Raw genomic sequence first — 17861 nt, 5'->3', positions numbered from 1 at the left:
GAAGAAGAAGAAGAAGAAGAAGAAGAAGAAGAAGAAGAAGAAGAAGAAGAAGAAGAAGAAGAAGAAGAAGAAGAAGAAGAAGAAGAAGAAGAAGAAGAAGAAGAAGAAGAAGAAGAAGAAGAAGAAGAAGAAGAAGAAGAAGAAGAAGAAGAAGAAGAAGAAGAAGAAGAAGAAGAAGAAGAAGAAGAAGAAATATTTTGGTCCTTGTACTGTTATGCTGCTGTGCCCAAGGTGCCTCATAGAGAAGTGGCTCCTCCCATGACTCCCTAACCCCGCCCCCTGAGTTGGCTGTTAATTCCCACGAGGTGATGCCCTCCTTGGTAACTCAATAAAGCCGTGTAGTGGAGCCATCACAGTGGTAATGTGTGGATCGTGTTCTACTCAGAGACACTCTTTTTGCTGCTGTTGCTTTCAGACCTGAGTTGGTGGTAAAACCAGGTTAGGACTTTTAACACCAGGCGTGAGAAGATGAGACTGCTGCCTGCTCAGGTAGTAGATCACTAATGAATACAAATACAGAGTGGGGAGAGAGAGTCAGAAGGTGCTGTAGGTAAGTGGATATGTGCAGTGTGTGTAAGAAAAGTGCTGAAATGACTGAATGAATGAATGAATGGTATAAAGCACTTTTAGACATGCTCATAAATTAGGTAAAGGATTTCTGTGTTATGTTTTAAAATCCCCAAATGTTTCAGCAAAAAAATTAAAAAAGCATTTGTTTATAACTCTTTCATTCTATATAAAAGAGAATGTGTCATTTTAAAATCATTGTGGTTTTGTGCCTTACCTTAGATTAAGAAATATTTGATTAAAAAAACTGAAATAATTATAACATTATTTTCTGTAATAGCAATTGTGGTATGACATTTTGCCACAATCGAGCCCAGAAATGCTATTGACAATATATTGTTCGATAAAATAATTGATTGTTTGAGACTTTCTATTAACACATAAAACCCACAAAGAAATTAGTATAATTGATTTTTTTAATACCAAACCATGCCTTTTTAAGGAATCCTTATGATACTACCTCCAGCCACAAGGGAGCAATATAGACAAGGGCCAAACTATGGCCGGGGGCCAAATGCGGCCCTCAGACAAATCTTTGTTGGCCCTCGGGCTTCCTGCTAAATTGGCCCAAATAATCATAATCAAAAATAGTACTTTTTACTGTCAAATTGGACACAATAACAAACATTTGAATGTGAAACAGACCTAAAATGAATCTTCAAACCCTTGGTGTATTTGCCATGTATTCTATGACATTATGCTTTGTACATAATGGGCCCTCTGTTTGGACACCCCTGATATAGACATTACAGATTTAGTCCTTGTGAGTGTATTTTTTTAGTTCAATCTTGCATGAACTCCTGACCTTTTTCCATGCGACAGGGAGCGAGTCTATAAGTACAATTAAAAAGCAAAATCTTCGTACCACTTGAATGAATGTATGTGCAACAGATATGGGATCACATCAGGTTGTTCAAATTAAAATTGTAACACAAATAACTGCACTGGACCTGAGGGGCCATGTCACAATAGAAAACTACAAAAGGGGAATTATGTTGGTAAATGTAGGTCAGTTTTTGAATATTTTCTGGATGCAGTCAAACTTTTACTCTCTGGTTGATGTGCATCTCATTTAGAGCATGGGCGATATGACAATGTAAATCTAATTGTGATTTGATCCCCGTCACAATCTATTCAGGTAGAATTGTCATTGTGATTCACTGTTTCTCTGTAGAAGCTCAATACGTCAACACAGACACTTTCCGCACCCACTCCTCCTATTGGTCATTTCCCGTTAAGATCTGAGCAAGTGACAGTTTGATTTAAACAATCACAGTCAAGTGTGAACTCCCAGAAGAAACAGATATCTAATGTTAACTCTTAAAGCCAATTTACAAATACTACATGCACACAAATCCACAAGACACAAGACACTACAGGCAAAACTTATATTTTTTTTCCAATGTTTTGTTTTTTGGTCAGTTTGCTCTCTCAACACATACACTTTCATATTGAAACTAAATTCTCCAACCTGAACCTAAAGATGTTTTATTGTTTTATTCAATCCTCTATATCTACCTCTGTATCTACCTGCGTTGCAACAATGAAATTTCCCCATGTGTGGACAATAAAGGATTATCTTATTTTATCTTAATCCATTTGCCTCCATAGACTTATATGGGACTTTGTGGGACATATTGCATTTTTCTCACATTTCTCACATAAAAATAAAGATCCCCACTTAGAGTAGCACCTACACACATTTATAATTCTGTACTTAAAAGGTTTTTGATGAATTGTAGCACAGCGTCTAGTAATCTCGCTTCACAAAAAGAAAGACCAGGTGGTGCAGGGAGTTTGTGTGTGGAGTTTACATGTTCTCCCTGTGTCTGCGTAAGTTTCCTCCAGGTACTCTGGTTTCCCCACCACTAAAAACATGTGTACGAATGAGAGTGTGTTATGAGAGCAAATGCGGAACAACAGATGAAAATCAGCCCACGGCTAATCCAGCATGTTTACATCATGTATATTCATTTACATGCACAGTCCGGTCCAAATAAATACATAAATTAAGTTAATTTTTCTCACTTACAACATAAAATATTCCCTTTGGATTTTTTTATTGGAACTTATATAGTAGTATGTCCACAAAATGACATTTAAACCTGTCAATTTCTGGTTTAAATGTCCCAAATATGTTTTTACACACATAATATAACATTTTAGATGACATTATGACATGATGAAAAACTTTTTTTTTCCCCCTTAATTTCCTTAAAGCTCTAAAATGGATGCCTTTGAATGTAAGGTTCTTTCCCATCCACCTGCAGTGTCTCGGCTGTACCCTGGCTGCCCTTTTGAATGTGAACATATAAATAGACTCTTCGTTTGGCTGCTTGTCCCCTTTGGCCAGGAGCTTCTTGACCTGGTGCAACAGTGGGAGCATAATGGTGGCATTCAAAGGCGTCTGGACCAAGGACTTCTGGAGGGCCGTGTCGGCGGAGTACCTGGCCACCCTCATCTTTGTCTTCCTGGGCGTGGGCTCCACCATCAACTGGCACGCGGGCAAGGACAAGCCCCCTCCGGCCGACCTGGTCCTCATCTCGCTGTGCTTCGGCCTGAGCATAGCCACCATGGTGCAGTGCTTCGGGCATATCAGCGGAGGACACATTAACCCGGCTGTGACCGCCGCCATGGTGGTCACCCGGAAGCTGAGTCTGGCCAAAGCTCTGTTCTACGTGGTGGCGCAGTGCCTGGGAGCCGTCACCGGGGCCGGGCTACTCTACATGGTCACGCCCCCCGCTGCCAGGGGGTCTTTTGGAGTCAATGATGTAAGGGTTGTGAAGTAGCGTCCTGTTAGAAGCTGTTAAGTTCAGTCCAGTTTATATCCATGCAACATTCTTACCAAAAACATAATAAATAGGTAATTGATGAACACAAGTATTCAACAACTGAATAGTCCCATCTGCACCTAAAGCTGTTTTATTCCAGGTAGTATCTATAAACCAAATTCTACAAAATGTCTACAAAATCTGTCTTTTATGTGCAATTTTTACACATAAAGCTTTACATTTTCAAATAAAAACATGATGAAACACATATACAATACAATTACATTTAAGACAGTTTAAGGTCAGGCAATGTCCAACGGCTGCCAGCTCTCTTTGCTATTTTGTCGTACTTGCTGTTTGTCATGATAACACGTAAAAAATGTGCAAACTGTTCCTATGTTTCTTCTGATGGAACAGACCCAACCCGTTCTTTTTAGTCTTGTTAGTGAGCGAAACTTTTGTTATGTGATTTTACTGCAACACGTCAACTACACTCAACCGTCTAACTTAACTCTAACCTTAGCCTTAACCTAGCTTGTTCCCAAAACCTAAACCTTTTCTTAACCTCAACCATTTCCCTGGTAACCGTCACTAAAACCACAAAGCCAAAGCGGCCATTCTTTTTGATTAATGTCACGTTAATAATCATTAAACTCACAATTTATTATCATTAGTGACGTTTTATTCCTGACTAACACACGTGACGGCTGAGTAACAGTGAGAGTTCAGAACTGTCAGGTGGTCAGACCCCAAAGACGTGTTAAAAGTACTAACAGAACTATTTCTTCTTTTAGGTTAACTCAGACATTTCACTGGGACATGGGCTTCTGGTGGAGATCATCATTACATTTGAACTGGTGTTTACCGTCTTTGCCACGTGTGACTCCAAACGCAGAGACCTGGGCGGGTCTGCGGCGCTGGCTATCGGTGTGGCTGTAGCCATAGGACACCTGTTTGGAGTGAGTCTCATCTGTTTTATTACAATCCATGAAAAAATATCATCTGATCGCAGTGTTTCATCAGTATTTGGCCTGCATGATGTCATTCTCAAAACATGGATACTTTGTCTTCAATATTGATATTACATTTGAACATTGTATCACTAATGTAGAACTCCAACACCAGAATTTAATGATGGATACATGTGGAATGTGCTTTCGGCTGTAGCAACACAAAACGATAAAAAGGACTGGGCTGATAAAAAACATTGGTCGTTTATAAATTTGCTGGACAGTGGATCAAACGAGACAGGTTCATACATTGTTTTTTTTTTTGTTTTTTTTTGCTGCTCTTTGGCTTGTTCTGTTCATTATCGTTTTGTTTTTGTTGGTATTACATTAAATACAATAAAAAGTAATGCATTTACAGCTAAATCAAATATTATTGACACACAAAACAGAGTGCCATCTGAATTGGTGAACCATATTACAATAAAATGGAACGTATAACAGTTTTTTTCACTATATTTTTGGCATTACAAACTGGTGCATAAAACATCTCCCATCCGCTGCCTGTGAAATTGCATGCATCTCACTAATTCACACCCACATGCACAACTTTATTGGAGGCCTCTATTTCCTGGCAACCGTTCTCCAGGGGCCAAGGACCCACAGAGCAAATGGATGCACTGGGAAATAAATGCTACCAGGTTATATCGCGCCACTCCCTGCTGCTGGAGCTCACTAAATCTATATTATTATTAATGCAGCAGAAAAAGAACAACACAGACCCATGTATAAACAATATCCAGCTTCCATCTCCACTTTCTTTTCTTTCCTTCTTTCAAGTTCACTGATATACGCAGGATTTGTAGAGCTTGATAAACTAGAAGCAGAATCTGGAATAATTTTAGTTGTAATTACATTTTCATGCTAATTTTGCCACTAAACGCCGCTTCAACAAACTAAGCTAAACACTTGCGCGTGTTCATGTTTTCTAAAGATGCTCTGGTGTAACTCAGGCTTTCCCAGTGCCTGGAACACTGGAAAGGTCAATGGAAAGGTCAATATATTCCTAAGCGGGCTAGATTAACTAACTACATTGTATGGCAAGCGTTAAATAATCAAATGTTCTATGTGTTTTTCAGATTCCATACACAGGAGCGAGCATGAACCCTGCCCGCTCGTTTGGACCTGCGCTAGTCACTCTAACGTTTAAAAATCATTGGGTAAGAGAATTCCGCATGCATTTGTTTTCAATCCTATTATGTCGATCTGTTTCGGAGCGATTAAAACAGTTAGTGATAGGTACAATTATTCCTGGTGAGAATTTTGCAGGAATATTGTGTCTGTCTGCTCCTTCAGTCTGAACTATAACCCACTATCACTCTAATGTCCTGACTCTGCTGCTGGAGGCTCGTGTAACAGGATGAATGAAATAGAGAAAGATTATTATATCACCAGTGGCAGTGGTCCTAACGACAGAAGCAGACTGAACTGTAATGGTAACACAATAACTGCAATATAAAACTGACAAACTGGTAGATAAGTATTAAAATAATGTGCTTCATAGTGTGTAGGAATATGTGTTGAGAATTCCTGTAGAGTTCATGCAGAAATAGATCAGATGGTGGTCTCATAACAGGCAGGTCCGGTCCAAGCTCTGTTTCAAATGTATATTTTTCAAGAAGCCAATATGAGATCACACACTGACGCATGTGTAAATTTAGCTTAATTTATACAAATAAGAGCCTACAACATGTATGAATGTGTTGAGCGAGTTATTGGTGACAGACAAAGAGGGTAATGGCTCAGGGCATGAAAAAAAAGATTAAAAATACATTGAAACATTGGCCCATATCTTTATAATAACATGAAATAGAGGTGAAGAGTTGGGACAGACATTTAGCAAGCTTTCAGAGTCAGTCGTCTCAATCTCAACTGTCTATTAATCTAATTAGTTCGGTCGCAGTTCATACATTTGTAATGATTAATGTACCTTTTGTCCTTGTCAGTGTGTTATATTTTATTTTCAATTAATAATAATAATAATACCTTTTATTTATATAGCGCTTTTCAGTGACCCAAAGACACTTTAACATCTACTAAATAAAAACATTTTTATTTAGTTGTTTAGTGGTTTTTGAATGATTTTGGTTTCATAGAGTAACCCCAAATCAAGTCATTATTTCTAATTTGTTCATTGTGAATTAAGTCTTTGTTCAAGCTTTATTAAGGCTAATTAAGGTGTAGTTATGATTCATTGCAACCAAGTCAAATCATTGTGTACAGTCTTATGGCCCCATATAATTATAATGCAAGAAATATAGGTGAAGAGTTGGGAGAGACATTCAGCAAGATTTCAGAGCTGGCAATCTCACAATGTCTAATAACTTTTATAATGTTTCATTTGGTACTTCAATTTATAGCCTAAGAATTGTTTTTTTAAAAGGTAACCCGGAGTAATCTGAAATAATAGTCTATTAAACACTAATTTGTACTATTTATACTAAAGAATTACACCAGATGCCATGCCACCATATTACTTTTACTACAAGATACACGCCTGCAGTTGGTTCACAGCATTTCGCACGTAAATCACTACCATCTGTGGGTAAATGATTGGGTTGAATTAACAAGGTGTAAATAGCATTAGCTATAAATACACGCATTGGGGGGATTTATATGCGTCGATAAAACGGCATCATGGCGCGCGTGTAATTAATTGCTTGGCGCTAGATACCAAAAGCATAACTTATCATTCTGCTAATTGCACCGTCTGTGTTACAGGTGTACTGGCTGGGTCCAATACTGGGAGGCATTCTCGCCGCCGGTCTGTACGAATACCTCTTCTGCCCCGACCCAGAGGTGAAGGACCGACTCCAGCAGGTCTTCCAGAAGGACAAGTCGGGAAAGTACAAGGAGGTGGAGGCTGACGACGTCACGATAAAGCCAGGAAGTGTGGACGCGGAGAAGGGCGAGAAGAAAGACCCGTACAACGACATGGGAGATGTGTTGTCGTCCGTATGACTATCACGCGCACTGCAAATAGAGACCAATCTGTAGCACAAACAGACTGTAGCATCTTTTAGCTTGTCCCTCCCAAATAACGGCCTCGCAATCGTTTTGTAATATCCACACTAGAAAATATGGCGTGTAGAATATGGATTTGTCATTGTTGTTGACAATTTAACAGTGGTGGAAGAAGTAGTCAATTATTGTTACTTAAGTGAAAGTACAGATACTATACATGCAAAAAATGACGTAAGAAAAAATAAAAGTAGCACGGAAAAATCTACTCAAGTAAAAGTATAATTTGATATAAAGAATCGTGCTGATCTTTGGACAACAGTAGGAATTCCAATACATTTTCCAACTTCTATTGCAAATTTGATGTGTATATTTGTGTTTGAACTTAAAACCTTTTGGTAAAGTGTCACAATGAACATGCTAAACCCCTGGAACTAGATAAAAAGTGTTGTTTTCTTTTCAGTCTAGTTCAAAAATTTAGTGGAGTAGTGGAGAAATCTGTAGTAGTAAAATGACTTAAGTAAAGGACAAATTGTTGCCCCGAAAGTATATAGGCAAAGAATCAGACACCTAAAATCATGATGTCGCACGCGTCCACAGCTCAGCAAAGGGTCTGGCTGATTTCAGAATATATTATGTTTCAGAATAATACATTATTATTTGAACATATATTCAGGAAGGACAGTGCATCAGGACAGGACATCACAGTGATCTCTATTTACAGTGCACCAATACAATACCAGTACAATTGTACTGCCTGATATGCCATTTTGTTCATTTTGTTTGTGAATTTAATGTTTCATGTTGAGTATTTCCTTGCTTCTCTGTGGTAATTTTCTATATGATATCTGAAAGAGCCACAATCTGACTGAGTCACTTTGGAGCAGATTGACACAGTGAGAAAGTGTCATAAGTGAACGACACCGGCATGTTTAAAGGGTCTGAACGGGGCCGTGCTAGCAGGCTCGCTCACTTTGGCTAAGAGAGAACGCAGTCTCTGGTAAAAGCAATACAAAAAGGCAAAAAACAGATATAAATTGGAAAAAACTGACCTGATTGCCATATTTCCAATGATGAGAACTTTATTGTTGAGCCAACAAACTTTGCAAAACAAAGCTAGCACACATTAGCATCAGCTAAGACCCAAAATAGTATATTTTTAATGAATAATGCATCATAATCCAAACCCAGTGCGATTCATAAAGAGATGTGAAAGGACAGCACAGAGGCAGAAAAATCTGACAATAATTTCTTTTAGTTTTATACATATTATAAACATCTTTTTGTGAATTGACAAGATTGGCCTTACGAAGAAAAATGATCATTCAGGTATGATTTAGATTTTATTTATTGAGAAGATATTAGTTATGTTTGGGTTAGCTCAGCAGACCTCTGTGAGCCAGGACCTCTGCATGAAACTAACTCTGCCATTAACAGAGGCGTCCCAGGACGCTCCAAAGTGAACCGGTCTGGAGGACCCGGGCCAGTTGAAACGTGGCTAATGGGACAGTTTCCAGACAACCTGATCCACGGAAATGATAACTGGTGGAAACTAAATCAATGATAGTTTATCGGTGGAATACACAACTGTAATAATTGTAATCCTAAAATGTTTTTAAGATCATGGATTCATTGTTTGTTTTTTTACACCTATACTTTTGTTAATGCATGTCTTCTTTCCTTATGTGCACATTTTCCAGCCTAAAGCGTGACATCTTGTAACAACTATTCAAATATCCCTGGAGCCTAGCAACCCAGGGCATTCAGATCACCTCATCATGCCATACCAGTCACTTACAACAGTTTTTTTATCCACCACAACTACCATCTCTATCTCTATACGTTCATTTCTTGCACAACGTTTTGTATTTGCAAAAACATGTGCGGGGTCAGAAGATGAGGTGAGCGCGGATCGGAACGCTGAGGAGGAACATGGGGCCTTGTTATTTCTGGATTAGTGTCACATTTGGTCCATGTAAAGTCCAGGTTCCCTCACTGACATTGTAAGTGCATCAGGACAGGACAAGCTCACTGTTGTAGTGTAGAGAGTGCACCCATGGCAACCAACTGTACAATCTGATATGTCATATTTGCTGTGTTGATTATATTTTTTTATATTGAGAAATGTCAATGTCGAGTTGTTCTGTTTTGTTGATCTGACAATTATGTGCACGATCCAATAAAATGCATGACTAAATTGCAAAACGGATTGATTTGAAATTCTGTTTAGTAACAACTGTTTGACTATTTAAATATTATTGATGAAATGATAAGACACAAATACGAGAAAGAAACTGAAACTGACTGAAAAAAAACAAATTCTGCTGCTTTTACATTTAGGAAGTTGTACAATTCCTGCCATAGACCATAACTTTCAGCTTGAATCACTTTATGTCTCTGTCCCTCTGTCCCATAGCAGAGCATGCAGTACATTGTTACATGTAATAAGAGCACGTCAACAAAGTCTTTCCAATCTAGTATCAGGCTAAAAATACTGCCTTGATCAAAATCCACCTGCTTAAAAACATGTCTGTTGCCGGTGCTAATATCAGCCTCAGATGATGTCTCCCTGTGGCCAGATAAATGTCCAGCAGTGGTGTATGTGAGTCAAATGCATTGTGTGTAATCTCATTCCCCCAGGCAGACGGCAGTGCAGGAAATGAGCCTACTTTGTGATACTGCAGAGCTCATCTGTTATGTCTACACTTTACTACGGAACAGGTGCAATTCAATCTTCTCTCTGTCCAGACTGCTGGGGAAACCATCAGCTCCACAGGATTGCTTTGTGAAAGACTATGAAGATTAAAAAGAAAGTACTACTGGCCTGTTTTATCACGTTAGACACCAGCATCACCTAGTGGTTCAAGCGGGCATTGCTCTGTGCGCGGTCATGTCTGGGATTTCTCCAGGCGAGGGCAGCCTCGAGCCTCCATGTGCGAGATGGAATCCAAGTATGTTGAACATCAGGATTAGACAAAGATATACTTTTGCTGTACAATGTTATGCAACTATATATAGATGTACTTTATTCTTTTCTGTGTCAAGTACTTTGAATAATAAATAATGTTTTTTTAATCAGATTATAATCATAGCCTACGACTTTCAACTCAATCAAAAATACATACATACATACATACTGAATCACCTTTCATGTGTAGGCCTATATTTAGTTATTTCTGATATAATACAACATTTTTACAATGCCTGTTTTGATCTTGCACACTTTTTTTATTTTCTTCATCTTTAAAATATTAAACGCACAGAACAGAGAACATAGAGCAGGACCAGCGAGCAAATGAAAAATACAACTAGCAAATGACACACTTATAGCACAGAACAAAAGTCAATTTCTCAAATGTCAGTTATAATTTCAGCCCAGTCCTTGATTGTAGGTTCAGTTAGCGTCATCCATTTCTTGTCATGACCTTTTTCCCTGCTGACAAAAATATGTTCTAATTGTATCTATCAACTGTGTCCATGGCAGATGTTTTGAGGCCCAAATACATCGTTCTGAAATCGAGTGGGATGAGAATGTCAAAAACAGTCTGCAGCGCTTTGTTAAACTCCAGTAAAGTCCAAAATTGATGAACAGCCGGACAGTCCCAAACCACATGACTATGGTGACCACACTTGAGAACCAACAGAATTCTTTCCAAACATGTGATTTTGTGTTCCACCATTGAAGTATATTTACTTTAGGATGGATGTCCCTCTCTTTACAATAAAACATAACAGCAACACAACTATAAGGTGCATTTACAATTGAATACTAGTAATAATAATAGCTATGACAATGTTTCTTGTAACATTTGCATCCAGATTTAACATGCTGCAGTTCTACCAGCAGCACAAAGGCGGTCCTTCCTTCTCTTCTCTCTGTGTGTCTTGTCCCTTCAGGCCTGTGTGGCTCGGGGCAAGTACCATTTCAATTCCCCCTTAATCATCTATAGCACCTGCATAAACCTGCTGCTTTATTCACCCAGCTCTTCCTCCTGGGACCAGAATATGTAAAATAGACTCATTTGAATGCACCTTTGCTTATGCGACGCCATGACAGGCCGGGACAGGTGATAGCGCTGCCTACTGTTGCACTCAAAATGTGATGTTGGGATTTGTTAGCTGTGAAAATGGTTGAAAGCTGCTTTTTTTGGGGGGGGGGGGCAATTATAAATAGTGTGATGGTGTCAGACTCAGGTAGAAGTGAGTTACAAAAACACTTGTGTGGTCTGCCAAACACTGTAATGAGAACACTCTGCTCGAATAAAGTCAACTCAAAGTGACAGCGGATATTACAGGGGCGTTCTGCTGTCTGTCGAGGTGCAACTCCATCCTCCATCAACAAGAAAGTAAAAGTGTTGCTTCAAAACAATTACAAACTTGTTCATCACTTTTGAGAAGTAAAAGGTGAAAACTGGTATTTCGTTTATCACAAAAAAAATAAACATTCCTAATCCAGCAATTATAATGACTGCTACACTCACAGGAGAATAAATTATCATATTGGCACTTAATATTGCACATTGTTCTCTCATTTACACTTACATGCACCAACAGTAAAAACACCTGTAGACTCTGTAGCAAGTAGTGATGAGGTTAAAGTCAAATTAAGTCCACATTAAGTTTACATTTTCTATATTAAAATGTATCTTAAAAATAGCAGGTTTTTGAAAAATAAAATTCTAGTATTTTTTTTTAAATGCATAAAGTCCATTTTAGTTGCACATTTAAATTTTTAGATCGGTTCAAGCTCGGCTGGAACACACACAGATAATAACAGCAAGATGCATTTTAATCAAACAAACATCTTTGGTATCAATAATAGATTGTGAATGCAATACTTTCTATAGTATTACTTGTAATCGGATCAAAACAAAAAAATCACAGGCAGGTAAAGTGTCTTGCACATGGACACAATGGGAGTATGCATGGCCAGAACAGGAATTGAACCACCAACCTCCCAGGGTAAATGGGCCAATTTCTATGAGTTTACACTTATACTCATAGTTTTAAAGTTCTGATGTTTGATGGGATGAACCCTGTTGTAAATATGTATCACAGTTTTACTTGATTGGCGTGCGGTGTGTGAAGAAAAAAATAAAAATAAAAGTGGGCTTTGAACATGTGTGGTACCTCTGCAGAGTCGTGGGTTTGAGTCTAACCCTTGACATTTGCAGAATGTCTCTCCCCTCTTTCTCCCCTTTTTATGCTGCAGCTGACCTGTCTAACAAAGCTTTCAGGCCGGAGAAACTAGGGGGAAAAGTACAGTTGAGTTCTAAAATGGAATGTCATCAATAGGTGACATTTAAATCAAAACTTAGGGACTTTTTTATGTTTCTTGTTACGTCCCTCGACTGCAAACTGCTTATCACACGGGGTTGTCCGTTAAAAGTGTGCACCTTCACAACAGATACTAATATTTTCAAACATTATAAATAATACCATACAAGTATCGTACAGGCATAAACAGGGCACTCACATAAAATGTCTATTTCCTTTGATAAAGCTTTTCTTGAAATGCATAAATAACTTTTTGACCTGGATGTGAAACATTTTAAACAATTAAAATGTGTTTAATTTGTTAACTTAATGCTGTAGAAGATGGAACATAATAAGATGAATGTTAATTGAATCTTACTATAGATTTTGAGTGGGGTTCATGTCTACCATTACCCTTGATGTTACAACATGTTTTAAATTTAATTAAATCTAGCAATGTATACAATAAAGCGCAGTTTAAACTTATCTTTAAAAAGAAATACCCCAAACAGAACCAGGCAAATGATGAAAACACACACCTTAAAGATCATTAGCAATTAATATTGGGGGATTCATGGAGGCAAAACAGCGTTAAACACTTGTTTAATAATTCATACTATAAACAAGAAAGTCTCCCACTTCCTTAATAATTTAGACGTAAGCTAATGTTGATTTATTCAGGAAGGTCTGTGCCACCAGCGGCGCCCGGAGAGCCTAAATTTGAATTAAAGTAGGACAGTAGCAGGCGAGTCTGTAATAACATTTGTATAATTTTATTATTGCTCAGGGCTCAGTTCATTTCCTCCTCCAGTAGCTGCGTGAAATTGTTTGATTCTGGAAAGTGCCTTCAGTGTGCGGCTGTGGGGAAGGAGGCTGCAGGAAGGAGAAGACACACACACACTCACTCAGAGACACACACACTCACTCAGAGACACACACACTCACTCAGAGACACACACACTCACTCAGAGACACACACACTCACTCAGAGACACACACACTCACTCAGAGACACACACACTCACTCAGAGACACACACACTCGCTCAGATTCACATACACACGCGCACACAAGGAGATAAATAACTTGTTATTCTGGGTTTTGTAATACTGTTACATTGGCGCACTTAATAAGTCGGGCTGTCTCTGCTCCGTGATGGATATTCTCACTCACCTTGTCACTTATGATGAATATTTGTCGGTGTGTGAGAGATATGGGGCAGAGGAAAGGAGTGCTTCATTACATTAGCAAATCACATAAATATGAAACTTTGTGTTTATGTTATTTCGCAGCCGACGGTGACATTTTTGGTTTGCATTACTCAAACAGACTCCCCCTTTTCACCAACTTTATAGAAATGTTTGTGTAAATCCCAAACCTTGATCATTCCATTTTTTATTTCTTTTTAATTTATTTACCAACTTCAGCCACAAGGAGTCAGCATAGGAAAAAACATTGTAATGACTTTTGGTTAAATAAGCAATTTTTCCAATCAAATACATGTCTACATGGTCTCTGCTTTATAACGGAAAAGAAGCCACCACTTTCCACCTCGATATGTTGCTATTGGTGATTTGTTTTAAAAATTCTTGTGTCCGACTGGTCGCCATGAAGATGTTATTGCATTGCCTGGAATGTGTAATGACATAACCAGTATGACATAAATGCATCCATTCCCACAGAGACCAGCAGGGGACATTATCAGGTCAATACAGGTCACGTTTGTGGAGCGATGGATGTTTTTAATGGCATTTGTAGAAAAAAAAATCGCCTGTAATAGAATTCATATTTTATTTGTGTTTTAGTATCCTGTGTTTGTTTGGTATTTATTTTGTGTTGTGTTTTACCTTTCTCATTGGGTCTTCCCTGTATAGATAAATAAAATTGATGAATGAAGAAATGCAAGATACATAAGTTGAATGCCAAACAGTGAACACCCAGTTAAAGCAATAGCATCAGGGAGGAGCAGGTGGCGGATCGCCCTCGAGAAAGGTAACATATTGCACCTTTAATGGGAGTCCCAGGTAATAATAATAATAATCTCTTACACTTGTAATGCACTTTACAGGCTCAACAAAGCTTCTGACACACCTAGCAGTAAGATACTTCTGAAGCCACAGCTGCCCTGAAGTAGACTGATGGAAGCAAGACTGCCAATCTGCTCCATTTGATCCTACAGCCTCCACCAATCATGCACGACATCCTTATGCCAGGCGGGTGACGTGCCTTGTTGGTAGAAGAGTGCGCCACCCGCTGAGCCTCTATTGCCACACTGTGACATACAATTATATTAGTTTGAGTTTAGCATAAATATTTCAGTTTTATTTGTATTGCTGCCATTCCTTTGTTCTCCAAATTAGGTCTAAATTGCTTTCTACTACTTTCAATATTTTCAAATTATTTTTCTCCAGGTCTAATCTCACAGTTTGCAAACTTCCTCACCATCATTGCACTTTTGTTTACCAATGACAGCCCGGTGATTTCCAAAATGATAATTTACCAAAGTCTGATTAGTGCAGCACAAACAATCAGGTTTGGGGAGGTATTAGCACCTGAGCCCCCGGTGGCAGACACAGGAAGTGCGGGTGGAGCGGTGGGGTATGGGGGGGAGGAGAACTTCTGATTGGTTTCCTGGGGGCTTGTGCTTTTCCAAACTTCCCCATGCACATGCACATTCCCTCACTCAGCCTCTCCTCCTCTACCTCCCATCCTTTTGTGCACTTTGATGAAACACATTTGTTTGACTTAACTCTTGCCTGGCCATCGCGGCTGGATCTGGCAGGCCCGGTGGTGGTAATGTGGCCCAACAGCGATGGTGCTTAATGAGAGGATATATGTACAAGTGCGGGACTTTACCTCAGGAGCTGTTTTCCATTTGGGTTGGGTCGGCTGCTCGCGTTATTAGGGAAACCTTTATTATTGTTGCCCTCTAGTGGGAACCATATAATAGGATTACATTTTATTAGCGCCTCGCAGCATCACCCGGGCCGCCCCGCCTCTTGTCTTTGCTTCCTCATGCTGGTGTCACTGTCCTCTGATTGAGACCCCAACTATAGTTTTGGGCAGAATACATTTGCATTCATCACTTAGCATGTGTAATACTAATAGTGACATCCGTTCAACAAGAACAGTGAATTAGATTTCTCCAGTGTTCCCATAATGTCATTGTATGGAAATGATCAAAATGTGTATGTGTTAAGCACTGTCTTGATAGAGCACTGTCTACATCACAGGAATGATTCACCCGCACTCATCGTCATACAGCAGTGTATGCAAACACTGGAGGGGCAGGAGCGTCAGACTGTTTACAAAGGGCTCAACGGCAAGAAAGGGCCCTTCAAAAATCTATAAGGTGATTTTTTTCATAGAGATAAAGGTAGTAGGTGATTCTGCAAGCAGCAAGCATGGGTCTAACTATGGACCTCGGAGATGCTACAGACTTTTACACGAAAAACGGCAGAAGATCGTCCAGAGGAACTACCGTACTCCGAGAAGATGGCCCGTCTCATCACCAACAGAACCAACAGAGTGAAGTTAGAGTATGGCTAAGAAGAGAGTTTTCCCAAGTTTCTAGAGTTCACCTGGCTATCCCTGGACACTAAGAGTGATGTAGGACACTGTGAGGCCCGGGATGCTGGACACAGTGGAGACTTTTGTCCTGAGGGCTGTTGCCCACCTCAAACTGCTCTGACACACAATCAGCTGACCCTTGAGACCTTTGACCGAGACACAAAGATGACAAAGAAATGCAGTTAAAGTGTTTTTGTCAATAACGTTTTTATCTATATTTCTAGTGCGGACCCACCAAGATGATATGTATCCAGGGCCCAGAATTTTCAGCTGCCCCCCCTGTTGAGAAGGGGCACGTCTTGCTCAAGGATCATTGATATGCTTTTCTTCTGCTACTACATAAAATCGCTTCTTTATACAGTCCTCCACTCTGCTCAAGACAAATTGCCTCTCGAGGGAAATAACGTTCATTCTATTCTAATTGTCGTTTTCCTTACAATGAGTTGGGTCAGCTGATTAGATTTATTTAAAGGAGACACAGTATACTTTTTATCAAGTATTTAGTATTGAGCTATAACATTGGTACATGATCATTTTAAACTGCAACATTGATCAAAAAGGCCCAGTAATAGAAACAGGTCCATTAACTTCCTGTTCAAAACTGCAGAACTGTCAAGCCCCGCCTCTTCATATAGTGCCATTTCACAGTAACAAGCAGCAGATTATCACTGACATGTCTTTATTTTTGAATGAATACATTTTATTAAATTCATGTATCACTCATAGTCACTCATATTTATTTTGTATTAATAATCACAACTAAGTGCAGGGATGTGGGCGGGGATAGGGGGTAGGTGAATCGATCAATCCAAATACAACGCATGCTAATTAAAACTGATTGTGTGTCACCTTTAATTCAAAAAGAGGCATGCCAAGCTCAATCTGCTGCTGTGGTCACACACGTTGCCACCTTGACTCTGATTGGTCCAAAAAGAATACACCGGAGGAAAACAAACCTCTTTGGAGCAACACCACAGACATTCTTTATATAAACTGTGGCAGGCTATATTTATACACTTTATGAACAAAATGCAATAGCCATGCCCGCTCTATCCCTCTCACCACCTCACTCAACAATCGTCCTTTTCTATCAGCTCATATAATCACCATTGTTGCTTTTTCTGCACTCGGGGCTGTACTCGTGGCATGACTTGGACTGCACAATGAGCCTATGCAAACACTCCCCCCGCTAAACCTCCTAAAGGTGAATTTCGACGTTGCAGAGATAATATTTGATGAACAGTACTGGCCTGAAACTGTACAACCCCGCCGGCCTCGACTGAGACAGGCTGTGTGGAGCGGCCTCAGCACTTTCCCTTCATCCATCCCACTCGCTTACACAACCAGAGGCCATGCCATGCAGGGGCGTGGCCTATAGTGTACGGCAGCTATTAACCTGCTCCAGGGCCAGCGCTCCTGTTCGAATAGTCGGCAAAAAAAAAAAAGCAGAGGATGTGGGAGCTGAGGTTGGGAGAATTAAATGCATCAATAGTGTTTTTTTGTGTGTGTGTTTTTTTTTTTTTTTTTTACGAGGGAGGTAGTACAGCGTTTAAAATAATGAGGGTCAGCTACTGCAAAAGTAATAAGAGGTTGAATGTGCTGTGTTAGTTCTCTCTCAAATGAGGTAATTTTGTGTTATTTTATTATTATTGTTAAACTTAATGTTTTTTTAGAGTTGTTTCATGTCACTTAAAGGTGCACTGTGTAACTTTTCTGGGGGAGGGTTTGT

The 17861-nt window shown here is 39.4% G+C and overlaps 1 protein-coding gene across 1 annotated transcript; it reads left to right on the top strand.

Annotated features, from left to right (window-relative positions):
• Positions 1 to 320: 320 nt before the first annotated feature.
• On the top strand, positions 321 to 9065 carry aqp4 (aquaporin 4). Its single transcript, XM_072441561.1, has 5 exons — positions 321 to 550; positions 2921 to 3338; positions 4133 to 4297; positions 5425 to 5505; positions 7067 to 9065. The coding sequence occupies exons 1-5, from the start codon at positions 504 to 506 to the stop codon at positions 7304 to 7306; spliced, it is 951 nt and encodes a 316-aa protein (XP_072297662.1). The 5' UTR covers positions 321 to 503; the 3' UTR covers positions 7307 to 9065.
• Positions 9066 to 17861: the final 8796 nt, after the last annotated feature.

The sequence above is a fragment of the Eucyclogobius newberryi genome, unplaced genomic scaffold (assembly GCF_026437365.1).
Source record: "Eucyclogobius newberryi isolate DKJ021-1_F unplaced genomic scaffold, fEucNew1.0.hap1 SCAF_12, whole genome shotgun sequence".
Taxonomy (NCBI): domain Eukaryota; kingdom Metazoa; phylum Chordata; class Actinopteri; order Gobiiformes; family Gobiidae; genus Eucyclogobius; species Eucyclogobius newberryi.
The sequence above is the reverse complement of the archived record's forward strand: the minus strand, read 5'-3'. Positions and strand labels throughout refer to the sequence as shown.